The 23,564-nt window shown below is 39.5% G+C and overlaps 2 protein-coding genes across 2 annotated transcripts; both read right to left on the bottom strand.

Moving 5' to 3' along the window:
* Positions 1 to 930: 930 nt before the first annotated feature.
* Positions 931 to 3,748, bottom strand: LOC124190303 (putative ATP-dependent DNA helicase Q1). Its single transcript, XM_046582928.1, has 6 exons — positions 3,541 to 3,748; positions 2,165 to 2,333; positions 1,942 to 2,094; positions 1,250 to 1,517; positions 1,140 to 1,185; positions 931 to 1,067 (listed from the first exon to the last, which is right to left on the bottom strand). The coding sequence occupies exons 1-6, from the start codon at positions 3,746 to 3,748 to the stop codon at positions 931 to 933; spliced, it is 981 nt and encodes a 326-aa protein (XP_046438884.1).
* Positions 3,749 to 14,322: 10,574 nt separating this feature from the next.
* On the bottom strand, positions 14,323 to 16,154 carry LOC124190302 (Bloom syndrome protein homolog). The gene is made up of 7 exons (XM_046582927.1): positions 16,066 to 16,154; positions 15,864 to 15,995; positions 15,156 to 15,423; positions 15,036 to 15,081; positions 14,814 to 14,963; positions 14,564 to 14,739; positions 14,323 to 14,484 (listed from the first exon to the last, which is right to left on the bottom strand). The coding sequence occupies exons 1-7, from the start codon at positions 16,152 to 16,154 to the stop codon at positions 14,323 to 14,325; spliced, it is 1,023 nt and encodes a 340-aa protein (XP_046438883.1).
* Between the last annotated feature and the right edge of the window lie 7,410 nt (positions 16,155 to 23,564).

Here is a 23,564-nt window from a genome sequence, read left to right as displayed (position 1 = left end):
GGCGCTTACAAAATCGTCATCAGAGCAATCTTCATCGACGTCCATTGGTTCGCAATCGGATGAATAATATGGTGGCGATAGCGACGCACCGGCTGCAGTGTCACAAGATCTTGGGAACAAGACCTAAAAAATGAAACAAACATTTATCAATACAAGAAAAATTAAAATAAAATACACGCAATTTCATAAACAAACCTTGGCGTCGATTAATTTCCAACCCGGTTGTAAAGAGACGCTTTCAGAGCCCTGTAACCCAATTACAAGTTCATCAGTCAAATAATTGCGCAGACTCATGAATCGCACAAAGCATCCAACTTCGGGTTGCGACCATTTCTCCAGTTAACCATAGACGTGACAGGAAGACAAACCTAAAAAAAAAATTACACTGTCTTCAGTTAAAAAAAAACAACGTTATAATTTACCATTCTTTACCACTATCCCTGTTTGCTTGAGCTTTGCTACCTCTCAAAACGTCTACAAGCAAACTGATGTTGACGCCTTTCAACTGCATAATCGGTTTGCCTAGTAAATCAACTACAGCCCGTCAAATAGTGGTATCGTCATCGTGAACCACACGGTGCTACAAAAAAAAATTGGAAAAAAACCCACGCATTCAGCATCATAAGTGTTCAGACGAAAACGGAAAAAAACCCAACTTACGCTTCGGCGGCAATTGTCACACACAGCTCTTCGATCGCAAGCATATTCATGGAAACTCTCTCCAAAATATTGCAATATTAAATACATTTGGCAAGAGGCAAGACGACGTATTTTCGCAATACATCATCATTTCTTTCAAACTTTCAGTTTCAGGAAATGTTCCAATTGCATTACGTTCACCTTCTAAACAACGGTAAAGACAACCATAATTTGTAAATTAGAATAATGATAAAACATTGCCAATTAACGATTCATACTTTCAACCATGTTTCAAATGTGATAACTATCGTAATATCTGTAGTACAAGATGCAATGGGCCACATTGCCGTCACGTCCAGCCCGACTGCACTCTTGATAATATCCTTCAATCGACTTTGGCATCGTTAGATGCATCACGAATCGGACGTCTGTGACCAATGAAACGCAACAGAAACGTCAACGATCAAGAGCCACAACATTTAAACACAACTACATCATACCTTTCTTGTCGATGCCCATACCAAAAGATAAAGTAGCGCATATGACCTGGAAAAAAAAACATTAAGACACTGACGACGCTGTTTAAACAACCACCGATTGCAATACAAACCAAAGTTACTCCAGACATCCAGTTGGAGTACGCTCTGAGTTTTTCTGCATACGTCAATTCGGAATGATAGTGCTCGGCAAAGATGCCCTGATTACCAAGTCTCTTTGTGAGTAGCTCACAATCGCTCTTGGAAAAACAGTAAACCATACCAGATTGCTGGGCAAATTCTTTTTTTAAACGTCTGGCGATATCTGCTATTGCACCGTCCTTAGTAGTCTTGCGGACGACTGTAAACTTTAAATTGCCACGCTTACAAGAGGCAATAACTCTGTGGCACAAACAAAAACCAGTTATTGTAAACGAATAACGTACGGAAAAAACTTAAACTACCAACACTGCCAACAAAGAACCAAAGAACACTTACAAGTAAAACCCGGAGAAAAGAATACCAATGGCAAACATGTGGTACCGCAAGTATAACCAAATGCAGTACCGGCAAAAAAACCAAGAACGACATGCGGGGAAATGGCACTTGCCAAACAATTTCAAGTTGACATGGGTTGAAGCACTACTTTAAAAACTATCAATGAAATCCAACAGAAAAGAAGTAAATCACAATCGCAACTATCACTCGTTGCCGAATAGGCATTACAAGCCCTCGATTCATGCCACAAAAAAAGTCCCGTCGAAGCAACGAACGAAATTCTTTTTCTAATCAAAACGTTGGTAAATCTCTAAAAAAATTGCTTTACTTGAAAAAAAGTACAATTTTATCGCACGGCTCATGTAGCTTGAGCAGAGACTTAATCTCCTCTCTTGTAGCCAAAGTCACGGTGGCAGTCAAAGCAACTATGCATACTGTAGGAAATAGCGTCCTCAAAAGACCCAACTTGAGGTAATGGGCTCTATTTTAGATGCAAACCAATAAAAAGACCTAATTAATTCCACGCAAATCAACCAACAGGAAAATGCTACCGAAATTCGTGTCCCCATTCAGGAACGCAGTGAGCTTCGTCAACCACAAACCGTGCCAATAAATTCCTCTTGTGCAGCGACACCCACATTTTTCTCAACTTATTGACGCCAGTGTTGTCCTCCAATGCATTGACAAGCCGTTCCGGGGTGACATACAGCAGTTTTATGTCTAAAAAAAATCCTCAGTTAGCAAGAAAGAAATACCAACCGTGACAACCAGAATTGACACACAAAACAACGTTACCTGGCCTGTGTTTTCCTAGATTGGAAAAAATCGTATCGCACTCTTCCTATATACCAGTAGCGTAGTCAGTGCAATTTGGAGATGGTTCCAAATTGCACGGTGATTGAGGGAAATTGGATCAGGGGAAAAGGTACCCCGAAAGGTTTGACAGGAGGGTAATAAGAATATGTATGGGCAATAATGAGGTGAGTGATGGGTATGACTCTGCAGAGTCGAAGATATTAATTATAGATTGGTGGGAAGCTTAGGTTGCGGAAAAGGGAAAGCGATGTGGGAGGAGAAGATCAATAGTTGGGAAAATACATTACACCTCTCATCATTTTCTGTATTTAAACAAAGACGCACAAAAGGTTCTTCTTTCAAGTTCCACCCCCCCCCCCCCGTTGGCCTCCGTAGCCAACAGTCAAACAAAACACACATAAATTGATTTTGTTCTTTTCTCTTCGACCCAAATTTTCTCCGGAAGCTCTGCCATTATCATCTTTCCAGTGTTTTATTCACGACGTGCTGCTGTCAGCTGTTGTCTTCTTTTTACCGCTTTTTACTACTTTTACTGTTTTCTTCTTTTTACGTGTGTGTGTCGTTTCTATATTTGATTAAGTACCAGATTCACGGTCTGAAAGGTTCCACACACCGACATCCATTATTGACTCTTGTCAAAGGTGCATGGCGAAGCACTCGACACAGCCAAAGACAATACCGAATAACTTATTTGTATTAGCCAAAAGCATTTAGGTAATATGTTTTGACGTTGAGGAATTAGCGCTACGTCGCCAAAACAAAACAAAATAATTCTTGTAGACTTTTAGACTTGCGGAATCCATCATCTGTGATGGCCATCAGCCAACAGAGTGTCTTTTGTCGCAGGCCAAAAGAAACTTACTATATAACATGGAAAACTGTATATTCTAATTGATCCCAAATATAAAGAGAATCCGGGGCAACTATTCGGCGTGTGTTACAGCATGAAACTTCGGCCGGATTCTTGAGGAAAAGAGACAGAGGCAATCAAGTTTGGTCACTGCAGCGTGAAAATAACTGAGTCTCAACTTTTCTTTTTGCCGATGGCTCATTTCTGATTGAAGTAGTTAATAAAGATGGCTGGATATGTAAGTGTCAGACTTATGTGTACATTGAGCTGTTTCGTCCGAATTGTCGCCGCAGTCGTTGCGGCCGTCACAAAAGAGGTTGAGGTTGACGCAACGACCGGAACTGGCGCAACGAAATTGCGTCACTGGGCAGCCACCGCCGATGGATGAAGGCAGTTGGGCGATTCCTCGCTGGAAACGGAGGATCAACAAAGCCATGATCAGGGCTCCTCCAGTGTACGTCATCTGCATCCTTGAACTTTGCATCTGCTGCTGCTAAGAAGAAGAAGAAGAAAATGTTTATTGCCATTCGACGAGTAGATATTTCCGGTCGGATATTTGAAACAGTTTCTAGCCGTTTCTAGCAATATACTTTCACCCTACTTGATAAGGCAGCTATGCTCTCATGTAAAAAAATAAAAGTGTCTAAGCAAAACGGAAATGGTGAAGGAATCTGCTCCATCGGATGGAATAAGAAGAGCAGCCGGCCAAATAAACGAGCTATACTGATGCTCCAATCCTATACACACACACACACAGTGGCACGGCTGCTGTGATGGTGCCTTTAGCTGCTGATGACTTCTTTTATAGGACGACCAGAACTTGGCAATCTGACACTATTCACACACATCCTATACATCTAAGAAAAGGCGGCCCGATGTTTAGTCGTATAGTAGAAGCGGAGAGGAGGCTGCAGCAGAAGACAGGCATGTGATATCGATTGATTCGACATCCCAGTTCAGCAGCAGCATCGATCCATCACACGACGAACCTTATTCCAATAAAACTCGCGCGCTGTGCTCGCCCACACGCTATATCAGTCAATATAGGCCTTATATAATATCTAGGAGCATATAATAGCAATAACTAACTATTTACGATTCGATTGGCCTCATCACACACACACACACACAGAGAATTCCTGTAATATTATTATAAGACTATTTCAAATGTATTTGCTTGCTCCGGCATCAAGGCGCGGGCTGTGTGTATGTGATGGGGACCACGGCAAAAGATGTGGACTGATGATGGCCCCTCTATGTACATAAATCATCTCCAAAAGGAAGAAAAAAGAAGGATCCGTGGCAAATAGTTGATGATGTCCTGGGTGTGTGTATAGAGAGTTGATGGAAATCGCACAGGGAGTCCAGGGGAGGGCTACTACTGGCTGGGCTGGATGCTACTTCAGCACGTTTCAATAGCCCTTGGTGTGGCCACATCCGTCCGTGCCCATATCCGTCTAAACCTTTTGGGTATTCAATCAACACGCGTCCGCTAGTGTGTATGTTACACGTCCAGATGAGATAATATCAGTATGTACACACTACTCTACTGTTTGTGAGCTGTGGAGTCTCTCGAACGGGAAATGCCTGTCTAGTTGCGTATTGCACCCATCAAATTAGTCATATTAACATCGAGTAAAAATTGAATAATCTCTATACGGTGCGGATGCTGCATTCGAGTCCGCGTCAATAGCATCTATATCCTTTAAATAGGTGTTGACTTTTACCGTTGTTGGTTGGGGGGGGGGGAAATAAGAAGAAGAGATTTTAAGGAACCCACTTCTTCCGCCCGCTCATCCGCATCATCGTATAGGATAGAGAGAGATATGGATCTATAACTTTGTATAGCATCAACAATCGGCTGATGTGTGCACTCCCCTTTTCATCCGATTGCCAGTAAATGTTTGTTCAACACTTTTTCTTCTTCTTCCACATTGAATGGCGGAAGAAGAAAACAGTTCTTCTTCATCCGTAGAATAAACAGTTAGTCAGAGTTGACGCCGTCACGTCAACAACCTAATGGAATTTTTCTGCTCCCGTCGTTTTCTTCTTCCATTTCGTGCTGCCGCCGTATAAGCCTGTGCTGTTTCTTATTATATTGGCCCTTTTGTTATTGGAATGTCGATATATCCCCCCCCCCCCCCAGAGCGTCCGTCATATCACGATGACACACAGATTCGTTTGTGTCTGCTGATGCCAGCCTTATCCACTCGTCTGTTGTACCTTCATTTCTTTGCAATTATTTCGAGCATCCGAACACACACGCACTCAATTCGCCTAAATGTGCTGTGGGTGGCGTGCAGCGGGCGTGTCAACAACTGTGCAGCCTGGCCCTTTTGTGTGCGGCATGTCGACAGTCCGCAACTGATGCTGTCCAGCTCCTAATATCTTGCGATATCTTGGTCCAACTCTACTAATATTACATATACCATAAGTGCACCGAGGTATTGAATTGACGGCGGCACTGGTTGGGGAGGGTTCGGGAGCGAAAAGTCTATTCGCCTTCTTTCTTTTCCATTCAGTGATGCCGGACGTTGCTGGCCAATGCACATTGGGTCCTCTGGCCTCTATATTCATGAGGGGTTCACAGAACACTGTCCTCTTGTATTATTACATTGTTTCCGGTGCTTTTCCACCGTAACCGAGCTGGTTCCTATTTCTCCGTATCATTGAGCGACTACATTCAGGACCTCTACTTACATTACTCTGCTGCGATTAACATTTGAAGAATGGTTGTTCTCCTTTCCACGGGTTGAATCCAGCTATATAATATCCCATTCCCGAGCAAGGATTTCACTTTCCGTTCACGCGTGAATTTTGAAATTGATTTTCACGCAAATGGAAGCGGGGAGAAATCCAAGTGCTGAAGGGCGTGTATATACATTCTATATACCGGCTCATCAGGAATCTATTTGGATATGGGATGTCGTTCTGGGAGACAACGCGGAAGCTTCGCTTAAACCAACAAAATAAAAAGACACAACAGCAGCGCACAAGTGAAATAGAGAAATCGCAAAATAGCCCAACTGTATCCTATAATACGCTTTCGGTTGATGCTGGTATTTGAGCGCGGTGGAGACAAACGATCGATCGATGCGCAAGAGGAAAAATAAAGAAAAGAAAAAGAAAAACGATATTTGACAGAAAATACAGATATATCTTTATAGAGACTGTTCTTTCTGTCTCTATAGGCCCCAAGAGGTTTTTGGAACTTTATACAACACGGGGCTTCCTCTTTTCTTATGCACCCTATATATAGGTAGTACTGCACTCGATTTATAGATATACATACTTATACAGTTTTAAAGTGTGGATCTATATTCAGGAGGAGAAAGAGATGGAATTATCTCGGCTGGCAAGTGAACGCAGGACGAGTCAAAGTCGACACACCGCGACTCGATAAAAAAAGCAGCAGCTCAACAAAAAAAGATTCACTGAATTCAAATGATTGTCAAAAGCCTCGACTCGCGATGCTCCGTTGTTATACGGCGCACAGCTTTAGTAGTGTTGAATGCGCACGGCATCATCTTTTTTGGCGTTTTTTTTTCTTCTTCAGCAATTGAATCGCGGATATGAAATATTGAGCGGCAAACGGCGTCTTCCACAGCATTACATCTTATTGGCCATATATTATCTCCTCAGATCTTAGACACGCGGACTATACAACAGAGGAGGAAAAGGCCATAAACAAAATGCGGTTCACAAAAGTCCGGCTACTTTTTTCTTCTATTCTACCGAAGCAACTTTCCCTCCATCATGTTTTTAGTAGTAGTGAGCCCGGCAGACATGTGTAATCACTGTCTTATACTCTCCACATGATGACGACTGCTAGTAGCTACCAACATTATTTCTATTAGTCGGCCGCTCTTTATTTACGTTGGCTGATTACACGGACAGCAGTGGTGACCTCCACATTATACACGAGGTTATACAACAAATAATTTCGGCATCAACTTGAAATGGATTACTATAATTCTTAACAGGAACGGAACGATTATATTAGAAGGTACTACTGCGCTACTATACATATTGATCGACCGTAAGAATTTGAGTGGGCTATTAATAATTATTCAGTTTGAAATGAGAGGTATTAAAGCGGCTGTTGTCATTCATGTATAGGAATTGAGCTTAAACAGTTTCTCGATACGCATCCTTTTCTTTGTGCCCCCCCCCCCCGCTTGGATAATTCAAATGAACCCCCCGGGGGGTTTGAACTATATAATAGAAGTATCACTGGTGAAATCCACGTAACTAATATGCAACTCACCTCGGTATAAAGCAGGCAATTTGATGGTCTCCCACTCAATAATTCCCGTGCTGCTGCTGCTGCTGCTCAAATTCCGCTGAGCGTCTTTCTGATGATTCCGATGAAACTTCTTTGTTTGTTTGATGAGTCTAGGGCTATTGTTATTAGTCAGTTTGAATATAGTTAGTGGTTCATTGGCATCTTGGGTTGAGTCTCTAATCTCTGATACCTCTCGATTTTACGTTCTATCAAAGATCCTACTCGATCCCCTCGAAAAAAAAACCTGGAGTATCAACAGCCTTATTGTCTGTCCTGGAATAATGTGATCCAGGACTGTATGTACTTGCTCCTGGCATGCCTCCAAGACTTTATCAGCAAACAGGGCTGGCAGATGAGCTCTACTCAGAGTATCTGCAATAAATAGCTCCTTCCCAGGTTTGTAGACCAACCTGAAATCAAAACGTTGGAGCTGGAGTCGCATACGTTGGATCCGAGGAGAACAATCAGTCACTTGCTTATCCAAAAGCCCAACCAACGGCTTGTGATCAGACTCCACCATCGCCTGCCGACCATACACATATTGCCGGAACCGTAGCAGACCGAACTTTACTGCCAGCAGCTCCTTCTCGATTTAGCAGAAGCTTTGTTGAGTCGGGGTAAGCGACCTTGACGAATAAGCCACAGGCTGGCCGTCTTGAAGGAGGGCCGCACCAATTCCTGTTGGTAAAGCGTCCACCGACAACACCACTGGAACTTCAAAGTCAAACCTGCGCAGGGTGGGCAATGAAGACATAATTTCTTTCAATTTAGCCAACGCAGCCCTTTGCGGCTCCTCCCAGACCCATGCAGATGACTCTTTCAGTAAATCTCGCAGGGAACGAGTAACGCCGAAAAGGAGGAGGAGGAGGGAAAAATCTACTTCTTCTATATCTTACCTTTCCGTTTTACAATTAAGCAACATTTCTTTACGTGTCATTGATTCCAAATTTAATTTAAAGAGCGCCATCGTAGCTACGGGAGACATTTTTATTATACCCCACCACGATCTACTTCTTCCGGCGGAGCCCATAGAAATTAAAACAGTGAAATGCTACGATTGCGGAGAAACCATTCTTGCGTGTGACAGTAGATAGCATGCGGCCTCACATCTAAGGTATAATATATTCAAAATAAAATCGTAAAAATTACATGTTAACGAAGTGTTAATTAGGGAAGACGATGCTTTTCACCCAGAAGGTGCTAAGAAAAATTACACTAGGATTAGAGATGAAAAAGAAAAAGATTCGCAATTGGATGGAATTAAAGATCCTGATGGAGGAAAAGATTTGGAAGATCTTTTAGCGGATAAAACCGATGAATAATTTCTCTTTACTGCTCGAATTAAGTCTATCAAAACAATGGATAATGTTTTTTACTGCTCGTTATCTGGTGCAACCTGACGACCGATCATTTTTACAAAGAATAAACAAAGAATAAAGTATGTAGTGTGATATCAAATGATACAAGTTTGTGCAGTGCCATATCCTATTTCTGACATTTAAAAAAACGTCAAATATAGGGGAGAACGGGGTCATGATGGACACGGGTCATATTGGACAAATGTAATTATTCCTTCAGTTCAGAAGATAAAATTTAATTTTTTAATATTTTATGTAGAATTTAGTGTTTTACATCACGGATAAACTTTTTATTGAGATCGCGTGATTATTTTGGATGTTATCCCAAATTAAATATAATAGGGGCGTTTGATGTAATTTTTTTCCATTTCAATAGCAAAAAAAATAACATAAAAACGTGATACCTTAATAAACAAATCATAGATATAACTATGGCATTCATTCTTTTATGTTTACCGTAAAAATTACATTTTAATGTGAAGTAAATTAAAAGATATAAGCAAAATACAAAAAAGTGTAGGGTTGGGTCAGATTGGACAGCAGTTTTAGGGCTGTATTTGGACAATGCTAACTATAGCAGTGGGAGGAGCTTAAAAGCCTTAGGGCCCAAATTTCCGGAAAATGTCCAATCTATCCCCCTCTTTACAGAAACACTCATAACTTTTAAGTTTTTTACACGACTTTATCCATTTTAGAGTGGATGACTAAAGAATGGACGGAGAATTCGAAAATATTTTTTTTAAATTTTTTTCATTGATCATTGTACCTTTAACTAGCACTGTCCAATCCCATACATAGCCTGTCCAGTTTGACCCCACGTTTTTTCGCGAAGGTACAAAATTTGACTTTGTAAAAACCGTTGCAACTCCTTTATTTTTAAACGGAAAAATAAATAAAAAATAGGGTAGGTAGACAAGAGAATACTTTTTAATGCATATAAAAAATATTTCATTAAAAGTAAATACAAAAAGAAATAATTGAAAAATAAAAATTTTGTCCAAGATGACCCCGTTCTATGGATTCTTTTTCGTAATGAAAAGATTTTGCAACATTATTTACCAACCTACAAGATGTTGTAACTCAGCCCGGGTAATCTGCTTAGCCATTTCACTACATTTATATAAGGATTTTGTACGAGAAACGTCAAGGAAATGTGAAATAACCAGCAGAGTGAATTGTGAGTAGTGTTCTTGTGAGAAAAAAAAATTTTAGGGGTAGTTTCCTAATTTGACCGCTAGATGGCGGTGGCATTTTTTTTTTGTGGCACTTTCGGCGTGCCATTGTGTTCTTTTCCCTGCTTTGACAACCAAAATTCCATAGCTAATCATACGATATTTATTTCTATTCATTTCCAATTTCATCTGCTTTAAAAATTACGATTAAACCACCTACCGACGAATAAGCGAAGAAAATTTCCTTGTTTTGGAGCAAGAAAAGGGAATTTTTGAATGTAGTTCTATATTTGACCGCTAGATGGCGTTGTACGAAAAAATTTCCCTTGGCTACGCCGAGAGTAGGTTGCAGGTTTTCGCTCTCTCGCCCTCTCTTGTCAGAAGTTGCTTGCCCGCATCACGGCAGGTTGCACTGCTCTCTCTCTCAGTTTCTCTCTCCCTCTTAATGATCTGCTCCTGTTACTACTTTTTCAAACTGTATTCAGCAATCTCATATGGCACAGTCACGTCACACGAATAACTACTTCCAATCTTGACCAATGGAACACTCTCGACCTGCCTATTACATGTGATTCAAGAACAACCAATTAAAAAAAAACACGTTAGCCATCATGCCCACACACACACACACACACACACACACACAACCACACACACACACACAAATAAATTGTCATTTACAACAGACAAATCGAATTCAACAATCTCCTAAAATTATCAGACAACATGCGTAAGACCAAAAACTCACCTCAAAGGAATTGGAGTGGAATGTTGCGGCGAGTTCCACACCAGCCAACCGAATGGCACATTGTCGGGCAGCGCAATAGCCATCAAATTAAAAAAAAATTTGCTGTCGTCAATGGCGTCGACGATTCAAACCGAGTCACACTCTCGAAAAAGAAACAATCAAGTTCTGCACGAGGCAACACAAACAAACGAATAGAATTAGAGAAACGGACAAACGTCGGAGTTGTCCATCAAAAATGGCTACTGCGGCAAGACTGGCGAATATGTGGGCATAATGCCTTTCACCTCGAATTATAGTAGGGTGATATAAAATAATAGAAAAAGTCGCTTTGTAAGGGGCAAGAAAAGCGCCACCTGGAACTTTCGACACGTGAAAAGGGATTGGACAAAAATTTCGACTCTACTTCACTTCCGGGCAAGACAAGACAACAAATAAAACGAATGACGATTGGGCGCCCATTTTCAAACCACCACTCTTAAACGTAACATAAAATAGTAAACCAATAGACATTTCAGAAATTTCATGTTTGTTTTTATTTAAAAAAAAACATTCTGCGCGTCATTTTTCAAAAATGTAGAAGATTTTAATACAATCTAATCAGCAAAATCAAAATGGCAAGACCATTACTTACAGTAAATGACTATAAAAGATTTTCTGATTGTTTTCCAGAATGAGAAAGTAATGGTCAATTGAAAGTTTTGAAAACACAGTCTCAAAGGAAGTTTATTCCATCCGCCAATTCTTATTGCATAAATGATTTTTCTATGAGACCCAGCAAGTGGAATGAGTTGGTTTAAATTTTACCAGTCAAAAATTAAAAAAAAAAAAAACCTGTTGTTAGACGTCCTACATTCTGCGAGAATAAACTAGTCAAATCAAGTGTCTCTATTACTGTATTAACAGGGAGAAAATCAAGAAAACTGTAACACATTGCTTGGTGAAAAGGACATGGCAAAGCGAAGCCAAAAACAATACCTAAACAAAAGAGGGGAAAAGAAATTGAAAAATAAAATCGAGAAAGTCAATCAAAAATAATGTCAAGCATAGGTGGGAAAACTTTTTGTTTTGTCGTTCCTTCAAGAGATATCCATCAAATCTATTAAAACGATGAACATGATTAGAATCTACACAAATTAAATTACACTTTATAATTACCCTGTGCAGCGCAATGACGAGACACACATTCTTGGAGATGAAGAGAAAGCCTATCTTCGTCGTACCGAATTCCCTTCCGACCGCTAACTCGTGCACAGTAGCAAGACAATGGGAAAACGGTGCGTGATACCGGGTGAAGATATGGGCTGATTGACTTAACCCCGTCGGTGACTCTTTTCACATTTCGCTCAAAGACAGCGAGAACAGTTTTACCATCATTTGCGTTCATGTCAAGATCTGTATTTGCGTCCACCAGAGTCTTGAACATGGACGCGTCAAGTTCCCGATTAATGTTGTCGTTTCCGGCCAAAAGGTGAAGCGGAGTGCGTCCGTTCTGCTGGTCGATGGCGTTAGGGTCGGTTTCGAGTTCTAGGATAAGCTTGACCGTCTCATTGTTAAAGGGATCCTGTACTGCCACATGTAGCACGCTTGTTGTTCGGGTTGGAAACCACAAGCGGATGAATTCCGAGTAGATACTCTTCAAAGTGTGGCTGTGTTGGATGGGCAGCATAGGGGAAATGGTTTTCAAAACAACAAGGAAATGCATCACAAGCTCTGCAACATTTGAACATCTTTCTAGATCCAATAGTTCTTCATTGTCATGGTCGTTCTGAAGTGATGGAAAATAAAAATCAGACATTTCTTGTGCATTTGGGAAAAATTTGGGGAAAAAACCCATAACTTGGGTTGCCATGGGGAAGAAGTTTAAATATACAACTGGGAAATTTTCACCTTCTGCTAAATCAAAACATGACTTGCAAAAAAAGACGCAATGTTCACAAATGTTGCAGTCAGAATTTCCAACAGTTCTTCTTAAAACGTTTGGTAACCCATACCCTCCTCAACAATAACCCAACACAAATCAATAAACTGTTGATTATCTTGGATGGGTGATGGTTTCCATAAATCTACAGCTACATCAAATAAACCTCCAATGTACATCCCTTTGTTGGCAGCACTACACATTCTACGTATGACGAAAAGCGATTGAAGTTTTAAGGTGTTTTCAAACTGCAATCTCCAAATCGTGAACGTCCCCATCTACGCAGCGCCGTTGGTACTCTTCTAGAAAAGTTTTAAACTCTGCTCCACCCGCTAGCTCTTGCATTGAGCCAAAAACTTTACTGGAAGCGGAAGATTGGTCGTAGACGTGAGGCGTCTTTGGCAGCAGTGGTTCACCCAACAGAAAAAAAACATGTATTCGAAAACAGGAATTTGCAGTAAAAAAAAACAACTTACCCGAAAAACGAAGATCCATGGTCTGTTTCCAGCGCTGCAAGCCAAGTGTTTACGTTGGGATGCGATTGTCATGGCTGGAATTTGCCAACATAAGCGATTCGATGATTATTTCTTCTACACCCTTCAATTCTAGTTCCAAATCTTGTCCAGTCGATCAGACGTAGTTGGCTCGGATTCCATGTTTGGTACCTGAAAATACAAAATCATGATCATCATTTCCACGTTCTTTGAAACGTGAAATACCAACTCAGAGTAACATTGTCGACATGCCTGGTTCACCGTACAATCTACATACCTGTCGCCTTGACCATAGCATCTGAATCATCTGTCGGCTTCAACTATTCCCCTCCGTCTCTCAGCTGCATTACCGAACGTGCAAAAATCAACGCTTCCACATACAATCCACCACGCAGCGTGAAAATTAATCAACAATCAAAAATTAATAATGTATATTAGTATTCTTGAAAATTTTACAATTTTGTCAGCTGCGCAGGTTGAAAAACTGTTTCGACTCTTAACGTAAAAAATTTTTTTGCAAAGTAAACATAAAAAATCTTCCAAAAAAACCGACAAACCGAGAGTTAAAAAAAATGACTCTCATAAAATAATTATAAAAAACTACTGCTGCACCCGTCGTTTCTTGGGGCGATTCTCAATAACACTGGCGCTTACAAAATCGTCATCAGAGCAATCTTCATCGACGTCCATTGGTTCGCAAACGGATGAATAATATGGTGGCGATAGCGACGCACCGGCTGCAGTGTCACAAGATCTTGGGAACAAGACCTAAAAAATGAAACAAACATTTATCAATACAAGAAAAATTAAAATGAAATACACGCAATTTCATAAACAAACCTTGGCGTCGATTAATTTCCAACCCGGTTGTAAAGAGACGCTTTCAGAGCCCTGTGACCCAATTACAAGTTCATCAGTAAAATAATTGCGCAGACTCATGAATCGCACAAAGCATCCAACTTCGGGTTGCGACCATTTCTCCAGTTAACCATAGACGTGACAGGAAGACAAAAACTATTAAAAAAAAATTACACTGTCTTCAGTTACAAAAAAAAACAACGTTATAATTTACCATTCTTTACCACTATCCCTGTTTGCTTGGGCTTTGCTACCTCTCAAAACGTCTACAAGCAAACTGATGTTGACGCCTTTCAACTGCATTATCGGTTTGCCTAGTAAATCAACTACAGCCCGACAAATAGTGGTATCGTCATCGTGAACCACACGGTGCTACAACAAAAAATTGGAAAAAAACCCACGCATTCAGCATCATAAGTGTTCAGACGAAAACGGAAAAAAACCAACTTACGCTTCGGCGGCAATTGTCACACACAGCTCTTCGATCGCAAGCATATTCATGGAAACTCTCTCCAAAATATTGCAATATTAAATACATTCGGCAAGACGACGTATTTTCGCAATACATCATCATTTCTTTCAAACTTTCAGTTTCAGGAAATGTTCCAATTGCATTACGTAAACCTTCTAAACAACCGTAAAGACAACCATAATTTGTAAATTAGAACAATGATAAAACATTGCCAATAAACGATTCATACTTTCAACCATGTTTCGAATGTGATAACTATTGTAATATCTGTAGTACAAGATGCAATGGGCCACATTGCTGTCACGTCCAGCCCGACCGCACTCTTGATAATATCCTTCAATTGACTTTGGCATCGTTAGATGCATCACGAATCGGACGTCTGTGACCAATGAAACGCAACAGAAACGTCAACGATCAAGAGCCACAACATTTCAACACAACTAAATCATACCTTTCTTGTCGATGCCCATACCAAAAGATAAAGTAGCGCACATGACCTGAAAAAAAAAAACAAACAAAACATTAAGACACTGACGACGGTGTTTCAACAACCACCGATTGCAATACAAACCAAAGTTACTCCAGACATCCAGTTGGAGTACGCTCTGAGTTTTTCTGCATACGTCAATTCGGAATGATGGTGCTCGGCAAAGATGCCCTGATTACCAAGTCTCTTTGTGAGCAGCTCACAATCGCTCTTGGAAAAACAGTAAACAATACCAGATTGCTGGGCAAATTCTTTTTTTAAACGTCTGGCGATATCTGCTATTGCACCGTCCTTGGTAGTCTTGCGGACGACTGTAAACTTTAAATTGCCACGCTTACAAGAGGCAATAACTCTGTGGCACACACAAAAACCAGTTATTGTAAACGAATAACGTACGGAAAAAACTTAAACTACCAACACTGCCAACAAAGAACCAAAGAACACTTACAAGTAAAACCAGGAGAAAAGAATACCAATGGCAAACATGCGGTACCGCAAGTATAACCAAATGCAGTACCGGCAAAAAAACCAAGAACGACATGCGGGGAAATGGCACTTGCCAAACAATTTCAAGTTGACATGGGCACTACTTTAAAAACTATCAATGAAATCCAACAGAAAAGAAGTAAATCACAATCGCAACTATCACTCGTTGCCGAATAGGCATTACAAGCCCTCGATTCATGCCACAAAAAAGTCCCGTCTAAGCAACGAACGAAATTCTTTTTCTAATCAAAACGTTGGCAAATCTCTAAAAAAAATTGCTCACCTTGAAAAAAAAGTACAACTTACTCGCACGGCTCATGTAGCTTGAGCAGAGACTTAATCTCTTCTCTTGTAGCCAAAGTCGCGGTGGCAGTCAAAGCAACTATGCATACTGTAGGAAATAGCGTCCTCAAAAGACCCAACTTGAGGTAATGGGCTCTATTTTAGATGCAAACCAATAAAAAGACCTAATTAATTCCACGCAAATCAACCAACAGGAAAATGCTACCGAAATTCGTGTCCCCATTCAGGAACGCAGTGAGCTTCGTCAACCACAAACCGTGCCAATAAATTCCTCTTGTGCAGCGACACCAACATTTTTCTCAACTTATTGACGCCAGTGTTGTCCTCCAATGCATTGACAAGCCGTTCCGGGGTGACATACAGCAGTTTTATGTCTAAAAAAATCCTCAGTTAGCAACAAAGAAATACCAACCGTGACAACCAGAATTGACACACAAAACAACGTTACCTGGCCTGTGTTTTCCTAGATTGGAAAAAATCGCATCGCACTCTTCCTATATACCAGTAGCATAGTCGGTGCAATTTGGAGATGGTTCCAAATTGCACGGTGATTGAGGGAAATTGGATCAGGGGAAAAGGTACCCCGAAAGGTTTGACAGGAGGGTAATAAGAATATGTATGGGCAATAATGAGGTGAGTGATGGGTCTGACTCTGCAGAGTCGAAGATATTAATTATAGATTGGTGGGAAGCTGAGGTTGCGGAAAAGGGAAAGCGATGTGGGAGGAGAAGATCAATAGTTGGGAAAATAAATTACACCACTCATCGTATAATGTTAAGTCTAAGTACTATAATTGTATTTGTGAGTGTGAAACTGAGGTTTCTGCACTTTTCTAAGAGCGATATTTTTGTTTTCTGATAACTTTAAGGCATAAGTTTAGGCTCTCTGGCGTAAGTCGGGCAGGAGAATAAAGTTATGCAAAATTTATGCGATAATCACATGTTTTAATCAAACTTACACGTCCCAAAGTTTTCGGTAGTCGAGAAAATGTTAAAATTTTTTTCAAAAGTTAACAAAAAAAAACATAAAAATGTTTTTTCTCTTGTTACTAATAGGTGCATGTCTATTCTTAATAAACAAACTTATGCATGAATTAAGACTTAATTGTGTATAGTTTTAGCAAAATTGAATTTTTAAATAGCAACAAAAACAAGTATTTTTTTCAAATCTGGAAACAGAGCAGCAGACTACTTTCTTCTTTCTTCAAATTTTGCAGGTTAATTTTTTTAATTCGTCATAAAATTGCGTTTTACCGCAGCTCCCTGTCGTTGTCTTGAATTCCAGCCTGACGACAATTCCTGTCACCTGGTGAGTGTGTAACAACACTGTCACTTCAGGGAGCTGCGGTAAAAAGCACATTTATGTAAAAATAAAAAATTTTATGTTTCCGTTGCTTATTGCCCAAAGTTGCACGATGAACTTGAAAATTAGGACGATTAGGCAACATCAATTAAACACTTTCCGAATTTTGCTGTATGCACTTTTGACATTGATGCCAATTTCAGAATGTTTGTATTCGCGTCGTGGACAACCTCCTTCGCTTCAACTCCTCCTTTCCAGCACATGTGATGGCCGTCTGTTCCGTCCTATTGGTGGCCCAAAACGCAAGCATCACCTTTAACATCAAGAAATTTCAGTTTGCCCAGCCACAAGTTCAATGGGTGGGTTTCCAAATCCAGCAGGGCGGTGTCGCTGTAGATCCTGATAAATTGCGGGCTATTTCGGACTTCATGCGTCCAACGAACATCAACGAGCTCCACTCGTTCATGGGGCTCGTTGAGCAAATGGCTGGATTTTCCAAGGAGGTGGCCGCAGCTAAGGACCCTTTGCGTCCTCTATTGAGTAGGGGAGACCTGGGCTAGATGGCCATTTTTTTACACACCCGGGCCTGCATTGCGTAATTTTCACTAGAATAGTTAATTTTTTTTTTTAAATTAAAGCTTATTATCTTGGCTAAAATTTAGCGTAAAAAAAATACGTAAAAGTTTTAAATATATAGTAGTATTGAGTGGTTTATCACTTTGCTTTTAGGGAAAATCGCCACCGCTACCAGGGGAAAGTTTGCCGTCAAGAGAAAAGTAAAAGCTGACGAAAATAATGGGTCAACTTGCCCCAGCTAGCAGACAATGCTAAGTAAATGAGGCAACTTGCAACATGTCCTCTCCAACTTAAGACAAGGCTTTGTCTGAAACTTTTTCATGTAACAGACAAAGACATGTCTTAAGTTTTCCTTATTTTTATTACATTGCCTCCTTATATTTGCTATACATTTATTTTATTCCTTTTCAATTCACAGCATAAACGTCCAAACGTTTATATTCCCTTTCATAATTTTCTAAAAAAATTTCTGTTTTAATGGTATGGGTGACATAAAAAATTTCAGACACAGCCTTATCTTAAGTCGCAGAGCATATGTTGAGGGTTGCACATTTTGAGAATTTTTTTTTCTTTTTATCTTAGCATTTCTTTAAAAAACTTAAACCTTAGCGTAAAGCAATTATCAAGTTTACTTCAAGATTTGAAAAAACATTTTTTGAAAATTCTTCCCATTTTCATTGTTGGAGCTTGGATACGTTGCGATTAACTTACGCACAATTTGCTATTTATTGTTATTTATTATTCTTTGCCATGAATTTTATCATAATATTAAAGAAAAAATTCAATTCTATTAAAAAAATTAATTCATATAGCTACTTAACGCGCATCGAATTAAAGTAAATACAACGGAAGCACATCCCGCAAAGTTTGGGCTGAAATTTATTGCGGTAATATTTCGCCGTTTAATTCCGGGATTGCAGTACTGCCCCTTTGCGACTACATGAACCACATGTGTGTCGTTGCAAGCAAGCGGTAGTCTCACTAGTCTGGCCAGCACGGAATTTAAGGGTAAAATATTATTTTTAGCACTTGCTCGTTTCTTAAATTTTATGATGATATTTATCGTGCGCTATTTAGCTTATCGCAAGCAAGTTATCCAGATCATTAGTGCAATGCGCGCTTATGAGCTAGATCTAGCACGATATTTTTGAATTAATTATTTGCGCAGAGTGAGCCGCCTAAAACAGTATAGACAGGTGGTTCTTCGCTCAGAAACGGACATTAGCGCTAAAAAAGTCAAATAATTCGTGCTAGATCTAGCGCTATGTCGCCTGTCCGCTATTTCAGGCTGCTGGCAAAGCGGAAATAACAGCATACACTTTTAAACGCGTAGTAGGCTTCTAATAATTTACTTGCGCTTCACTATATCACGTGATGCCGGATGCGCTAGGCCTATACTTTATCGAAAATTCATTTCGTCAGATTTATTACGAAACGCGAAAGCGATTAAATAAATATGTTATTGCGCTACCTAACGCGCATCGCACTAAAATTTATTTAACAGGCGAGAAAAGGAAAACGATTGTGGCGACAGCGGTCAGACGAGTAGCACACGCACCCGTCCGTTATTTAAGCGTAATCGTCGCCCATCCCGTTCTTGGCGGCTCACTGCACGAAAAATAACGAAGTCAATTATTTCGAGCAAGAATTAGGGCTATCTTTCTAAGCGCTCATGGCGCTAATGATTTATTTGTGCTTAACTTTTGCGGGATGCGCTAGACGTAGCGCTATCAAGTTCATTATATAATTTACGAAACCCGGATATCCAGGAAAAAAAATATTTAGCGCGAAATATAGATTAGTCAAATATTTTGCGCTAGATCTATAGACTGGATCTAGCGCGATGTAAGCTCGCATTGCGCTTGTCATTTACTTGTGATAAACTTGTGCACGATAAGCAAAATTTAGCGCGGTTATTTTCATTATTTTATTAGCGAAACGCGCAAGCGCTAAATTAAATATTCTGCGCTACTTAAGGCTAACGCACATCGCATTTAAGTAGCTTCTCGCAAATTTTGGTTTTAAATTATAATTTGTTTTATTTATTGAGTAGCGAGGTCTCTCGGCCGTAAAGAAAAGCCGTCAACGACGGGTAGCCGATCAACCGGGACAGATCGACCGTCGTGAAACCCATAATCGGACTAATCTGTGTACGTGTCGTCGCCAGCAAGTGAATTTTATGGTTAAAATATTAGCGGGATAAATTTCATATGAAAATTGATGAGAGAGCTCGTTTAGTGTGATGCGCGTTAAGTAGCGCACACAATTTGTTTAATCGCGCGTAAGTTATGAAGAAGAAAAAAGTTAGCGCAATGCGCGCTTAGTAGTGCCATAGATCTAGCGCGATATTATTAAATTAATTATTTGTTTAGAGCGAGCCGCCCAAAACAGTAGACAAGCGGTACTTAGCGCTAAAATGGCGAACCGGCCCGCAATAATCGCTAAAAATAGACATGCGCGTGACTGTACATTTCTATACAGGCCAATAGATCAAATTACAGGAGCATTTTTAGCCTATGTGTATGCGTCTGCAAGATGCGCAAAATTTAGCACCATTAATTTCAAGCCAAAATTTACGAGAAGTGCGCCCGTTCATTTTACTTAAATGCGATGTGCGTTAAGTGGCGCTAAGCGTTTCGTAAATTATATGTGAAATGTATTGCACAGAATTTAGCGCATCGCGCGTGCGTTAATCTCAATTAAATCATTTTCGACAAGCGCGCTTACATAGCGCTAGATCTAGCACGAAATATTTGACTTATCGATTTTTCGCTGAAAATATTTATTTTAGCTGGTTCTCCTCGTTTCGTAAATGCTATCAATGAACTTAATTGCGCTTCGTTTAGCGCAATTCACAAAAGTTAAACAAAATGCAATCATTATCGCCATGCACGCTTAGATTAGTGCTAGATCTAGCACAAAATATTCAACAAAACTGTTTATTGCTGTGCGAGCCGCTTAAAACAGATGACGGATTTCGCTTAGCGCTAAAATAACGGACGGACCCGCAATAAGCACTAAAATAATGAACGATCGTGCGCTACTCGTCTGCCCCGTGACCGCAATCGTATTCGTTGTCGCGTCCGTTTAATTAAATCGTGCGTGAATATCCTATGTCAGGCAATGCGTGAACATCTCTACCCTACAAATTTACCGCCGGAGGCTAATTGAATCTAGCAAAGGTTACACAATCTTAGCAGCTGACGGTGTAGTGGCTATGGCTCTGACTATAAGATGTCAAGTATGGTGGTTCAAGCCCACTCCCGCTTACATCGTTTATCGTGAATAACGGCGTTTCAGGGGATGGGTACGCGCAGCCAAGGTGCGGTCCCGACGATATATCGTGATAGAAAATTTTTCACGCAAAAAACACGGCGTTGACGCAAAACTAATATATATTTGTTAAATAATTAAATTTAAATCTGAAATAGCATAATGGTTATAGCACTGGCTTGATAATAAAGAGATTTATGGTTCAATTTCAGTTATAGTCTTACATTTTATAAGGATAAATTTTTTTTACGGATGCTTTTTTTAGCCATGACTCAGACAAGTCAAAATTTCGCGAAAAAAAAAAATTTTACACAAAAATAAACAGTAAAATTAAAGAATATACATATTGAAAAAAAACAGCCGGAAGCAATGCGTGAAAAATTCTACACTACTAATTTACCGCAGGAGGCAAAGCGTTAATATCCTCTATCCTGCAAATTTACCGCCGGAGTCAATATAAAACAACCTCTACCCTGCAAATTTACCGCCGGAGGCCATGTGTGAATATCTACACATTAAAAATTTACCGACTTTTTAAGCAACGTATCCAAGCTCCAACAATGAAAATGGGAAGAATCTTCATAAAATGTTTTTTTCAAATCTTGAAGTAAACTTGATAATTGCTTTACGCTAAGGTTTAAGTTTTTTAAAGAAATGCTAAGATAAAAAGAAAAAAAATTCTCAAAATGTGCAACCCTCAACATGCTCTGCGACTTAAGATAAGGCTGTGTCTGAAATTTTTTATGTAACCCATACCATTGTAACAGAAATTTTTTTAGAAAATTATGAAAGGGAATATAAACGTTTGGACGTTTATGCTGTGAATTGAAAACGGATAAAATAAATGTATAACAAATATAAGGAGGCAATGTAATAAAAATAAGGAAAACTTAAGACATGTCTTTGTCTGAAATTTTTTATGTCACCCATACCATTAAAACAGAAAAATTTTAGAAAATTATGAAAGGGAATATAAACGTTTGGACGTTTATGCTGTGAATTGAAAAGGGATAAAATAAATGTATAACAAATATAAGGAGGCAATGTAATAAAAATAAGGAAAACTTAAGACATGTCTTTGTCTGAAATTTTTTATGTCACCCATACCATTAAAACATAATTTTTTTTATAAAATTATGAAAGGGAATATAAACGTTTGGACGTTTATGCTGTGAATTGAAAAGAGATAAAATAAATGTATAACAAATATAAGGAGGCAATGTAATAAAAATAAGGAAAACTTAAGACATGTCTTTGTCTGTTACATGAAAAAGTTTCAGACAAAGCCTTGTCTTAAGTCGGAGAGGATATGTTGGCAACTTGCCCCAAAAATAAATGGCCGACTTACCCCATGGTAGATATTCGGCTTCATATTTAAAAATGAAATAGTTATGTTCCTTTAAATAGAAAACCAAAATGCACAAAGTTTAGCCCAGACAATAAGCTTTCTGCCTGCAAAAGATCATATATACTAGTTAATTACCCAAAACGTGGGAGAAAAATTAATAGCGGAAAAAAAATTAGAAGTTAGTCAAAAATTCGTTTTCCCCCCATAAAATCTATATTTTTTACAGCAGGCATACAGTACTTAAGTAAAAACATTCTAATTATCAAACTACACAATATGGCTATCCTGAAATTAGCTCAATTTCAATTTTCATTAAATAAATAAGAAAAGAGCGACCTACCCCTGGGCCAACTAGCCCCGGTCTCCCCTACCTGCAACGCATTCAACTGGACCGAAGACCATGAAATCGCGTTCACGGCAGTCAAAGCCGCACTGACAGCGCCCTATCCTGGCTAACTTCGATCCGGATCTAAAAACGTCCCTCCAAGTGGATGCCTCTCGCAAGCATGGGATGGGTTATGCTCTGCTCCACCCAGGTAGCACACAGAGCTGTTACAGACTCCTGTAACAAATCTGTTTCACATTCTTGTGAAACAGATCCGTATGAGGTTTGTTACAGCTATGTTTTACAGAAAATGTGTCTTGAATTCCTATGTTTTACAGGATTTGGTAATAGTTTGTTTTACAGATCTGGGACAGATCTGTTATCTTTCTGTAATACATAATTCTGGTTTTAAACTGTACTACATATATGTTCCGGATCTGTTTTTTACTTGAGAAAATTGTTTCTGATTTAGCTCTGTTTCCCATGTTTGTCACTAGTCTGTTTTTACTCTGTAGAAAGACATTCTGTTTTTCTTCTGTATTACAGGTATGTTACATGCATGTTTTTACTCTGTATTACCAAGTACAATATTTTTATGTTCTGTGTCTGTACTCCAGGTCTGGTACGGGTCTGTATTTCCCTTGTAAGACATAAGTCAGTAATCATCTGTTCTGAGTCTGTACCCCAGGTATGGTTACTTTGATCAAAGTCTGGTTTTGTATTGTAAACAGCCATGTAAATAATTTTTTAAAGTTATCATTGCATAATCTCAAATCGGCATAATACTAGCATTCTTCCTTTTATTATGGGTTAACTACAGTTATTCCAAGATTCAAAGGGCTATATTGAGATACATTTGGAATTTTCTTAATTTCAAGAA

This window comes from Daphnia pulex, chromosome 3, assembly GCF_021134715.1.
Source record: "Daphnia pulex isolate KAP4 chromosome 3, ASM2113471v1".
Classification (NCBI taxonomy): Eukaryota; Metazoa; Arthropoda; class Branchiopoda; order Diplostraca; family Daphniidae; genus Daphnia; species Daphnia pulex.
The sequence above is the reverse complement of the archived record's forward strand: the minus strand, read 5'-3'. Positions and strand labels throughout refer to the sequence as shown.